The 12513-nt window shown below is 37.6% G+C and overlaps 1 protein-coding gene across 2 annotated transcripts in view; it reads left to right on the top strand.

Moving 5' to 3' along the window:
• Positions 1-12513, top strand: part of LOC132913880 (Fanconi anemia group J protein homolog) — a 167893-nt gene that overhangs the window by 78501 nt on the left and 76879 nt on the right. The window contains exons 1-3 of one of the 2 annotated variants that reach the window (XM_060972503.1): positions 1270-1598; positions 1863-2448; positions 2541-2652. In XM_060972503.1, coding sequence (XP_060828486.1) covers positions 1507-1598; positions 1863-2448; positions 2541-2652 — 790 coding nt within the window. In that variant the 5' untranslated portion in view covers positions 1270-1506. Of the gene's footprint in view, positions 1-1269; positions 1599-1862; positions 2449-2540; positions 2653-12513 lie in introns of those variants that run through there. The other variant, XM_060972504.1, reaches the window with a different exon arrangement.

A 12513-nucleotide genomic window follows, 5' to 3' on the forward strand; every position in this document is an offset into this window, starting at 1 on the left:
TAAATATTTGTATAATCTCAGAGACACATATACGAGTACTAAATATTTTGTAATTTCTTAAATTAATGTTGTGATTTCGAAATGGGAAAACTCGACAAAAACTCGATAATATTCACAAAAGGCCTATCTATAATATTTAATCCTAATGTTCGAATACTTTCACGAACCTGTGTACAACGAGTTTGATTATTCTATGCAACGTTGACGATTGAATTTTATAACGTTGAAGCTTAGGTAACGAAAATAACCCTATGTTGCTATAAATGTTCAAATATTTCCGTATGCCACTGTGCATAAGTACACGTGAAAGTCGTGTATCCAGTCGCTCGTGGGAATTTCGGATAATTTGATAAGGATTCATGTCAGCTTGAGATGCTTCTCTTCTCATGGACAGAGTGAGATTCCTTATTCAAGTCGCACACGCGCCGGATGGCTTTTAAATTCCGTGGCCCCCTTTGATGGGGGCCGCTTTCGAAACTGCGGGACACAACAGCCACGTAAATCAGAAGTTTGATCCGTTGGACCAGCCAGGAGGCATAAATCACACGCGGAAATTATATTCCTTTTGCCTTTCTCTCCTTTTTGCCCGCGTCTTTCTGTCAGGAAGAGACGTATCTTGTTTATGAAGGTCGCCGAACAACATCGGAATTAAGACTCCGAGGGGCTACGCGTTTCACCTGTCTAATCCTGTTCTCTTCAGAAATTATGTTTCCGCGGCGAGATTCGTGTGGAATAATGTCCCGTATATTTAGTCGATGCTGATGGCAGGATTTATATGTTATGAAAGCGAATTACCGCAAGACACACAACGTCTTCCTAGGTTAAATTTGGCTTTTTTGAAAAAATACTGCGCATAATGTTTAAACGGGTCATACATTGGTCAAAGTAGTAGAGATTTTTGAAATTTTGGTGTCGAAGCACTTGGTTCTTGGTTATCTTATATTTTTTCTATATTTTGTTTTGCGAGGATATCGATTTGATAAATAAGCGGCTCAAATAATATGAATTTCAAAAATGAAAATGAAAGAGAAAATATAATAATGAATATTTCTTCTATCGTGTCGCATATCTATGAAATGATACGTAAGCATAATATAATTATTTTCCGGTAATTTTTTCTACAAAGTATATTCATAGGGATATGTAATTGCATTTTAGAAAATAAATTGTAAGACTACTCTCTTCCACATGAAAAGACATTCAAAATTCAAATATCGTGCACGTGATACTTTAGTCACGTGACTGTTCAAAAACTTGACATCTATCAGTCTTGCAGTGTTTCTAACTTTATATTTCTCACGTTTAATTTATACTTTCGTAGTTCGATTCGTTGTAACACACAACCGTATTTATGAATCTCTTTGAAAATGTAATTTAAATATCGCGCGCAATGTGAATAATATAAACTGTCGCGTTTTGAAGGATAAATAAAGGCGCGGGAAACACGTGTGGCGTGTGGTTCATAATCATCAGATGTTTCTCTTCGCTTTTAAGCAGTCTTAATCGATGCTTGTGATTTATGTGATTAGTGCAGTGATCGTATTCATCATTTATACGGGAGCCAAATTAAAACTAGAAGAGTGGTTTGAAGAAACAAAGTATGTAACTGTACACGTGATAGTATATGATTTTTGAGGTTATATTAGCTTGTTGCTCTGTTTCCTCAGATTTTTGCATTCATTTTGTATGACATTTTATGAATATCGTTAAAAAGACTTCACAGTGATGCAATAATTGTTAAAACAATTCTTAAATTGCAAGACATTTCTAAAATATTATACATTTTTTTATTTCAAGATACTTGTTTAAGTATCATTCGTTGTTTGATGATTGTAGCTTATTGTGCATATTTTTGTTCATAGAATGAGTAGATTACGTCTGAAAAGAGATGATTCGAGGTATGAAAGATCCCAGGTTGAAAGTTTATGTCCAGAAAGCCCAGATAATATCGAGATATCTTCTGATGAAAGTGGTATCGTGCCAACTAACGAGATAATAGAAAGTGAAAAGGATTCTTCAGACCCATCGATAACAGATACAAGTTATGACGAAGAGACACTATCTAAATTTCAAAAATCTACAGACAGTATAAAATCAGATGAAGATATTAAAGAACTTACGTATAACACAAGTTCAAAATCCAAGACTTCCATGTTTAACTGGGGCCAAGAAGGCCCAAGTCCAAAAAGAAGAAACATCTACGATAACAGTGATTCCAATTCTTCTGATGAATTCAACTCAAAACCAATATGGTTTCAAAAAAAACAGGAAAAAGAGAAAAACAAAAGTAGTCATATTAAACAAACCAAAATTAAAAATGAACCAAACAATAAACAAAAAGAAGAAACCGTGACTCAAGTGAGTATACAGCACGAGCAAATGATATCTGGAATTAAAGTGAAGCTTCCTGTGAAGCCTTACTCGTGTCAGGTGGCTGTAATGAATCAGGTAAGAATTTTTATAATTTAAGTATCTGATTGAAGAGATGGAATATTGGTAGAGTGATTTATTAATAGTAAATAATAATTGTATTTTTACAGCTCATACAAGGTTGTATAAAACAGGAAAATTGCCTTCTGGAGAGTCCAACAGGAAGTGGGAAAACCTTGGCTCTTCTTTGTGGTGTTCTGGCGTGGCATGACCATCATCTTGGTGAGTTTAATTAATTTTTTAATTAGTTATAAATTATATACACAATAGTGTTATATTATTACATAATTATATATATTATATAATATAATATATACTGTATTATTACATTATTATATATAGATTGTATACATCAACATATTGCAAATTTACAATGTCATATCGGGTGATAGAAAAAATGAACTTACATGTATCGACTACGGAACCTCTCTATTTACGGTCACGATGTTGATAATGTTTGTAAACTCTCGCGTATATCTGCGATCTAATTCAGTCCGCATGTCAATGTCATTAAAACAGTTTTGTAAATTAAACCTGTTTTCTCACGTCATGTCTTTGTTCTATTTTGACGATAACTCGTATTTCGTATTTACTTTTCGCAATAACTTCATGATAATCGGTTATCAGATCGAAATCGCGTTCGATCGAAAACATTGCCACCCCATTGCGACAGATTTTCGAGTGTTGTACAAATTCCAAACGTGAACACTGTTGTCTACTTTACTTTATTAAAGTTTCCTCGAGTTTCGCTCAAAAGTTCAGAAAGTCTCGCAGACAATTTCTTAACGCGTCAGTACAACAAACGACGTACACTGTCTCGCGGGAGATGCAAAATGTTCCACGTCGCGCCACGTCTTCGTCGCTTAAATTGGCCGGCTCTTCGCTGCTCGAGTTCGCGAACTTTTCGGCAACTTGTTACTGTCGTGAACGGTCTCGAGAAATGATTGTAAAATTAACCATCTATTTAGAATAAACATGTAGTGGCTTTTACATGTCTGATGCAAGGACGGCCTCCATGGAAAAACGTGGTGAGTAAATACTTGCATTTCAAAATTCATTTACATATATGTATTTAATATTAAGATTCTATTTATGAATTAGAATGTAGAAAGTTAGAAATCTAGAGTTCGAGCTTTCTGATTATTGTACATACTTTCTTCCATACGAAATATGGTGACTCTAGACCATAATTTAAGTTTCCTAGAAAATCATGTTTTGTTTAGAATTAAAAGTAAATGCAGTGAAATAATAGGAGTCCAGATATTTTCTCATTCTAATACATACTAAATACTCGTAGGAGAAAAAAAGAAAAATTGTATGAAAATTGACTTATTCTAGTCGTTAATCTTTATAAATCCATATAATGTTCGTTTGTATTATTATCTTTTTATTATCATTCTTCGTATCTCTCGTCGTTGTCTTTTACCCTAAACAAGTTTGATACATGGAACAGACGAAAGAAAAATTTGTGCGTTGTCAGTTTCAATTTTCCTCTCCGATTCTCAATTTCCAATACGAGAAACAACAGAATCAATTTTCTCGTCCAATAAAACAAAGAATCGCCAGCGTAGACTTAAAAATCAAACAAGACTTTTTATATTAAGAGGTTGAATTTGCAATACAGGAAATAAAAAAAGAAAGTATCAATTTTCTATAGCAGTCGTTACCTCTGATAAAATAAAGAGTCGCCAAGATATAATTAAAACCTCACTCGAAATCGCTCGAAGCAGGAATTTATGTGGCGTGCGGAAAGTACGAAGCGTGTAATCAAGGACTTTAGCAGCACGAGAAGGAGAACGTTTAAGAAGTTCCGTGGTGGAAGTCGGGGTGAACCGGCTGTCAGCTTGTCCTCCGGCTGTCCTATTAATTTAAATTATTCGACCATTTCGGTTAGCCCTTACGTTAGCCGGATTCCGTGCTTGTTTTCACGGTGCATGTCGCTAATTGGTCGCGATTCGCGCAATTCCTAAACAATTAGAATCGAGATTGGATGTCGCAATCGCCTCGTCCTTACCGGTACCAGCTCGCGAAAGGACGACGACGCGTCCTTTCCGCGTCTGCGTCTTACCATTCGGTTATTATTTCGCATTTGCATAATTGCCTGACTACTTTACTTTGTCGCGGTAGTTTTCTCCACTGTAGAAACTATCGTTGGCGGTTGATTTAGGGGCATGAAATAGCAACGTTGCTAAAATTAGAGGTATACCAAAGAACGAAAAATTACGAGCATTTGGAATTTCCAATGTTTCGTGCCATGTTACTTCGTGAAGCTAATTTTGGCTGTTCGATGTAATAAATCTAAAATTTGGCAATAGAGGAAACTAATGATCCAAGTTTCTTCTGTAATTTGTGGACTGAGGATGCTCGTGCGTGTGTAGGAAGTTTAGAGCGAAAATATATAGGACAGATATACATTCTGTGTAAATTTAATTATTCAACTTTGCGTACTTCAAATTTATTGTGTATCTTATACATTATACTTTATGTTTATATCTCAATAATAGTATAATTATATTGTATAAGAATTATTATTAATGTAGAACGAGTACTAACTCGTTATAGTATTTAGAAGATAAAATAGATATCGATATATCTATTCCATTTTCTTATTTGCTTTTATAGAAATGTGAATTCGCATAAATATTCACAGTCTATTAAATCGTGACACGATGACTCTGAAACGTTTGTTTGCATTGAGATTCTTCAATGCTAGCGTAATATTTCGCGACAATGTGAATCGTAGAATTAATAGTGCATAATATGAAAATTATCTTTCATGTGTTTTTCCAAGGAATAAATATGACGCGAGAATTGTATCTAAAATTGATCGTCGAAGAGAACAATCTGAGATTCGTAAACGTTTTATCTGATGCTTCTTACGGTTCGAGGAGAGGAAAAATGAGCGTTCTCTATCGACAATCGCGTCATTTCTTATCTGGCAGGAGAGTCGCGACGCAGACGGGCCATTGTCTCTCTGAAAATTCCTTGGGGGTGGAGGTAGGTTCGAGAGTCGGGCCCGATGATTCACAAACTCTTCAGGGGGTTACGTATCATAGCTCGTGATCTTAATATTCGACCGGATACCGAATGGAGACTATAACGTTGCTTCTTCTTTCTTCTATTCGTGATATCTATCGCCGGATTGCGTAGGAGTTTCTGATAAGCTTTAAACGATTTATTTATTAAATATTAATTAGTGAAATATTAATCGTGTAATTGAGAATCTTAATACTGAGATACTAACGCAATTAAAGTAGCAAGTCTTTGATACTAGCGTCATCAGAGTGATCAAAGTGATGGATTTGTAATTTTATAGATTCCTATCATTCTGTATTTTTGGAAACTTAAATGATTTTTTATAAAATATATAAATAATATCTTAGTTTACACATCTTAATTGTTCGTAGTTTCAGTATTTAAAAAATGTTACTCGAATTTGGCTGGTATTTTGTCCCGCTTCTTGCGTTATATATTTTGTTTCTTTGGTACAAATTTAGTATTTTAGTCGTCCGTAATTCTCTATCGTAAGAATACGTAATTCGTATAAATATCACATAATTTATATAACAAAAAGATTGTCTTTCTCTATCACTTTAATCGTCGATGACAAATTTCTGCATTTTCACGTGCTAAAATTTTGTTCATCCACGATGAAACACACAGTGCACTGTGTATTTTCCCATTGAAAACGTCGAAGGAGCAATTGGAACAAGTCAGGAAGCGCATCGTTCCGCTTCCGAAATCACGGATGGAACCTCCCCGGGTTTCCTCCTCCGCCTTCTCTTCCTTCTCTCGTGACAACGTCCTCGTGAATCTGGAATTATCGAGCACGTGAAACCCCTTTCCGCTTGGCGGACCGAATGTGTCCTAGCGTGGAGGAAGGAAATCCTGGGATTAATTGGTACCTTTCTGATGCTAGCGTATCATCGTTGCCAGTAGTTTCCCTCGCGTTTCCACGCTATGTCGCGTTGCTAGGGGAAAATCGTGCAAGGTGTTACGTACTCGTTTCAATCAGAAAATGACTGAATCTTCGATCTCTGAATTGGAATATAATAGTAGTAACATAGGAACATAATACAGATTAGATGTATTACATAATAGGACGATTTTATTCTTCTGTAATTTTTAAATTAAATAATTTTTATTAATTCCTCTATTATAGATCATTATAGAACATTAATTGTGAGAAATCTTTGAGAAAATACGTTATACAGGGCGTCACGAAATATGTGGTAGATATTTATATGATATATTGTAGATATTAAAACGACGAACAAAATTTGTATATAAAAACATGCGGCGATTCGATAGGAATAAGGATGATCAAAATTATCATTGCTTAATATTAATCAGTGTAAAATCTGGCAGAATTTCTTCTTTTTTCCTACTATATCAATATAACAGATTTTTGTCACCTATGTGAAATATATAATTGATATTAAATACACCTTGTGTTTCTAATTCCTATGTATGTATATCGCCAGATGTGTTCACATTTTACCAATATAATCACGATCGTCGGGTCTCGTAACAGTGCCAGAGAAATTTCAAAATTGTGCAACCATAACACACTTAACGTACTCGTAAAAAAGATGTGGAACGAGCGTTCGAATATTTTCCTACTTCATATTGAGCAAAAATTGGTGCCCTCGAACGTGATCGAAAGAGGCGCGTGCGGATCCCCGGCGGCCTACTTTGATTTCAACACTCGTGTCGCGCGACACTCGATACGCTTTGTAGTACGCATTCGTAATTAGGCGAACGAAAGAGTGTACTGCGGTGCCTCGATTAGCGTTAGTCATGACAGCCTGTCCCTGCGACTCGGCCCGGGCACGACATGCTCCTTTTTCCAGTTATAATTCCCTTGCTCCTTTAAATCTGCCACTGTCACGCTCCAGCACGGAGGTCGAGTGGTACTGCTAGCCGCCGAAACGCCGTAGACTCGTGTGCCCTCAGAGAGCGGAAATAAATCATTAGCTCCTCCAACCACTGCTAGAAAACTCTCCCTATGACGTTGGTTTAATCGATACACACGATCCACGATGACCATCGAGGGTGCGCACACTGCGACATTTGAATGAGGATTCGGGACAAGCATGAAGAAATGCATATAATGTGCAGTTTTCCTGAAACTTGAATGACATTTTTTAGTATATTCCTACCTTCTGGCTCAGTTGAAATATTTTGAATATTTATTTCTGTGTCCAATCACACGCGCTGATGTTTAAGTATAAATAACGTCGATGCTGGGAACTATCTCTCCGCTTTTTCGTTAGCAGGAATCATTCATTCTCTCTTTTGTTTCTTTGGTTATCGTGCTGACATTTAATAAAGAACGGAGATTGAGTAACTTTGAAAATTTTTGGGGCAAGTGTGATCAGAAATATAGTCTTGAAGCAAGTCGCGATTACGAATAGATTTCACTAAAAAATAAGGAACATACAGAAGCTTGTAGGAGCACGAAATTCTGTAAGAATGTAATACAATACCCTGTTGATATAGAATAATAAAAATTACAGGATGGTTTGAACTGTCCTTTTTTTTTCAAGTTGCTCCTTAAAAGAAGAAAGAAATTTTTTAATTGGAAATTGAAGTTACGTATGTTTGCTCAAATGTTGCATGTTTAAGGTGTAACAAAGACTAACTTGACTGTTTCTCAATACTATTTCGAACTAAGTTAATCCTGCTATGTTCTTTTGATCATTATTTAACCAAACGTAGTCTTTTTTCGCAACGGCAACACGGTTTGTCTGGTTGTCCGGTGAGATGTGGTTTCCATAAATTAGAAATTTCCGATAGTTACACATCCGTATAGCCTTCTTAATAATTGCTCCAGAATTTATGAAAGGAGAATTTACTTTAATACCACTTGCAGATTTAAATATTATTCAACGATGGCAAGCAACAAAACAGTTATCAAAATGGAGCACGTAGACGAATACCAAAAATCTAAATTCCGCATATGATAGTTGCTATGCCTCTCGATCTGAATATCAATCAGTGACGTGTAGAAGCTACCGAAAAATTTCGATGTCGACCACGTAGCATCGTCGTTCTTCTCCAACAGAAAAAAAAAAAGAAAGAAAAAGAAAAAAACAGTAATTCCATAAATGAGTCCATCTTCCCAAATTGTCAAAATCCCATATTACGATATAAAACAACGGACACGAGAAAAATCGTTGATCTCAAATACGTGAACGTAACACGCAACAACTGGCTCTCCCAGTCCCTTGGAAACGAAATGACAAAAAGTTCAGAATGAACAATTACGTCATAAATCGCTGTGTAAGGTGTGTCCTTTGGCTACGTTACAGGAAATACAAAATTGCATCAAAATCTGCAGTCTAATAATGACTACTTTTTCGATTAAATGGTAAAGTTAATAAAGAATTAACAACGAGTCTCTCTCGACCCAGTCTATTGAAGGGTTAAAAACCTCAGGTCCACCAAACTGCAAAAGCACTCGACCAAACAACAAGCTCGCACAAGCGCGTACAACAAGCGTACTCCAGTCAAACCAAAGATTTATTATCTCGTGAATTCAGCTGCTATTAGTCAGCCATCGCTAAAACTCGGCGTTCCTCGCCATTATCGAAGAATCTGCAAAGTCGAAATTGTCTCTTACGGTATAAACAGCAAATAAACGATGTTTCTGCCTTCGAGGGGATAAAGGGGTGTATCGTGAGAAGTCGTGGGGGGTATAAATTTCGAAAGTTTATCGCGGAATCGCATGCCGGCTAATGTCACTTTATTACGAGGCGCAGGTTCGTCTCGACTCTCCGTGTACGAGCTAGAGTTTCGGAATAGGCTGGCCCACGGAGAAGGAGCCATTGTATGAAAGTTGCCGAGTCGCAATAATTATCGGCGAACGGGGAATTATATATTGTGTCCCGGGCAATGTCGGCCCCGACGTCGTCGTGAATCGTCTTTGCGCCTCAGCATGCAACTCCACCGCGCGGAGTACGCTCTTCTGTGACGTTCTGACATTAATAACCCGCGGCCCGGGTCCTCCCGGGGCTTTTGTTGCGACGAAAGGTACCAACCGTGGTACCATCGTCGAGCATCGTTCCCAGAAACGAACATAATCGCTTCACCGCACTCAATCCGGCTCCTGCTGCACGAATCGTCTGTTTATACCGCTGTCTGAATTGATTTCCAAGCTTATTTGCATCTTTTGGCATGGGTTGCCAGTGGCTTCTTAAGGAATTTTAGAGATTTTGTTGAATTTTCGAAAGTTCTCTGACGTTTTACAGCATTTTGTGAAAGTTTGACAAGTTTTAGGAAATTTTGTGAAAGACGAAGCTTAGCAGATATTCGACATACTTGAGGAAATTTTGTGGAATTTTGCGTAACATCGTACAATTTGTTGAAATGTTGCGAAATTTTACAGAATTGCTGCCAATGTTTCTAGAATCTCGCGTAACTTCTGTTGAATTCTGTAGAATTTCGCGAATCCTTGGGAAATTTTATGAAACTTCGTAGTACTTTATGAAAGTTTACAAACTCCTGTAGAATTTTGTGAACCTCCGAGAAATTTTGTACAATTTCACTTGCACATTGTAAAATCCTAATCTTCTATCTTTCTCGATTACTACGTTACACATAGGCAATTTCAAGAATTGAATCGAACCGAAAGGATTGTATCACGAGCTACGAAGAACCCGCGATCTGTTCGATGTTAGAATCTCTTTATCTTAAATTCTAAACTATCTTTTTAAACGATTTAGTAGAAGTTAGCAATTTTCCAACGTCCAACGAAACTTTGTGCGATTTTATAATTTTACATGTTGGTTAATTATTATATTTAATTTGGAGGGTCGTGGCAGAACATTTGAAGTTGGCCAAAAAAGGGAGAACAAGTGCCGACGGTCTGTTCTTGGCAAAGGAAAAGGGATTTGTTCCCTTGAGGTTTTATCTATTAAAATTTAGACATCTTGAACAAGAGTTGGTAATGGAAGCGGATAACAGAAACGTTGACGTTGAAACGTAGCTAAAACTAAAATCTGTTACCTTTGAAATGGAATATTTTACTGGCAGCGAAAATGTTTTTCTCCGGTTGGTTTTCAAGTTACATAACATTTTTCACGGGATCGCGTTTCTTGATGGAGTCGCGTTTCTGAGAGAATTTTTCTCAAAAAAAAGTGGAGGGAGAAAATGGTTTAAAGGGCTGCGCGGATGTAGAATTTTTGCAGGTTTCAACTGGTGGCTCGTGAAATTTTAATGGCTCACCGGTAGATGATACCCAATCTTAAAACGAATCCCACTTTATTCCTCCTTCAAAGCCAAATCGTCTCTAATTCGTATCGATTTTTTTCCTATTTGCGTATTTTCTTTTTTTCAGTATTTTGTACGATCATTCTTTACAATACACCATGCGAGGATATTTATTTTAGATGATGCATTGTCCTTTCTAGTAAATGCGAATTATCGATAAAAACTTTAATCTGAATTCTTGTAGTCTTCTTCGGTCTTCTTAAATCTCTGTCGCGGTACACACTACTCGTGTTGCTGTCGAACACTCGTAACACTATCGCAAATTTTATTCATGATTTTACTCGCCACTCGCGAGTATACGTTCTAGAACAGCATGTAAAGACCGAATACTTGTCAAGTGCAGGATAACAAATATAAATTACGATTAGTGTTCGAGGCCTGTGAAGAGAAACTATGAGACAAAACTCGGATTTATAAATACGTATCGACTCGAATCGCTAGATCCTGACATCCAACTTTTCTAACGATAGAAAAGAACAAAATAAAACCTCGCAAGTTTCTCTTAATTGTATCAATAACCAAGAGCCGTAGCATCGCGCGAGTGCTCTAAAACGAAGCACGCGGAGGATGGTTTTCGGAAGGCGCTGCGAAACAGCGAGAAGAAGAGACAGAATCGCGGAGGGAGGCGAAAGAGGGAGAGAATGTCGGCGAAAGCGAGCAAAGGAAGACACAAAAGCGTAGAGAAAATCGAAAGGGAGCGAAAGGAGGGCAACAAACGGAACAGAGATCGAGAGATAGAGTGAGGAGAACAGTGGAGAACCCTGGAGGAGAGGAGGGAAGAGAAGGGAGATTCAGAGGGGGAGAAAGAGAGACAGATTCTCATTGTGAAGAAAGCTGTATGCGTACGTAGAAGACGTGAGATCCGTTGGACCCGCATGCGGACCTTATTGTGTCCCAAAAGAGCGTATACGGTAGGTACCTTAATGTCGGCATGGATGAAAGCGTGGGCCCTCCTTTGTCTTTCGTTCGTGAAGCTGCCACAGCAAGTAGCGTGCTCTGCGGGTAGCCCTGCACCATTCCTCAACTACCGTTCTTCCCTTTATTTCCCTCTCTTTTCAGCTTTCAGACGGCGTACCGCTCTTTGTCCTGCTTTGGCATACGCGCAAGGTAGAGCTTGTTCCTCCTTTTTCGCGAATCGCCGAAACGTTAGAGCCGATTTTTCTCGTTGGGGGCTCATGCGATCGCTAGGCGATTATTCCTCATAGGGGGAAGCTAAATGTTTGTGAAGTTCGACAGAAAGAATCGAGAAGCACGACCATATGTGTACTGCATGAACCGTTCTCAAGTCAAAGTGGTTAACTCCAATTTTTGAGGGTTTTGATATTTTAGTGGCGACACGCTTGCTTCGTATTCCATGATCCTCTCAGTTTTCTCTACTTTGGTTTCGATGCGATTTGGCAGATGAGCCGGTCGTAGGTAGCGAGGTAATCACCTAGGCTTCAACGTCTTGGAATTCGATCTGAAACTTGGTACAGGATAATGAAAATCATTGCAAATAACGAGATATGATCGGTAGAGATGGAATAATAACGAAAGAAAAAAAATGTTGCAAATACATTTTAAGTTCAGCTAGAGAAATGAGAGGAACGAGAGAACGAACGAGCAAAAACGAGGGTGATGAAAATAGTAATTTTAAACATAGAATTAGTGGCAAAGATTGCCTCGCTCAAATACTTGTATGATCTCTAAGGTATATATCTGCGATAAATGCCTCGCAGCTTCCATATACATTTTTGTTTCGCTTGAAATTCGACCAATGTCAAATGGTAATTTCAAAACGTTTCGTGTAACACATCTAATTATATTCCT

Source organism: Bombus pascuorum, chromosome 14 (genome assembly GCF_905332965.1).
Source record: "Bombus pascuorum chromosome 14, iyBomPasc1.1, whole genome shotgun sequence".
Classification (NCBI taxonomy): domain Eukaryota; kingdom Metazoa; phylum Arthropoda; class Insecta; order Hymenoptera; family Apidae; genus Bombus; species Bombus pascuorum.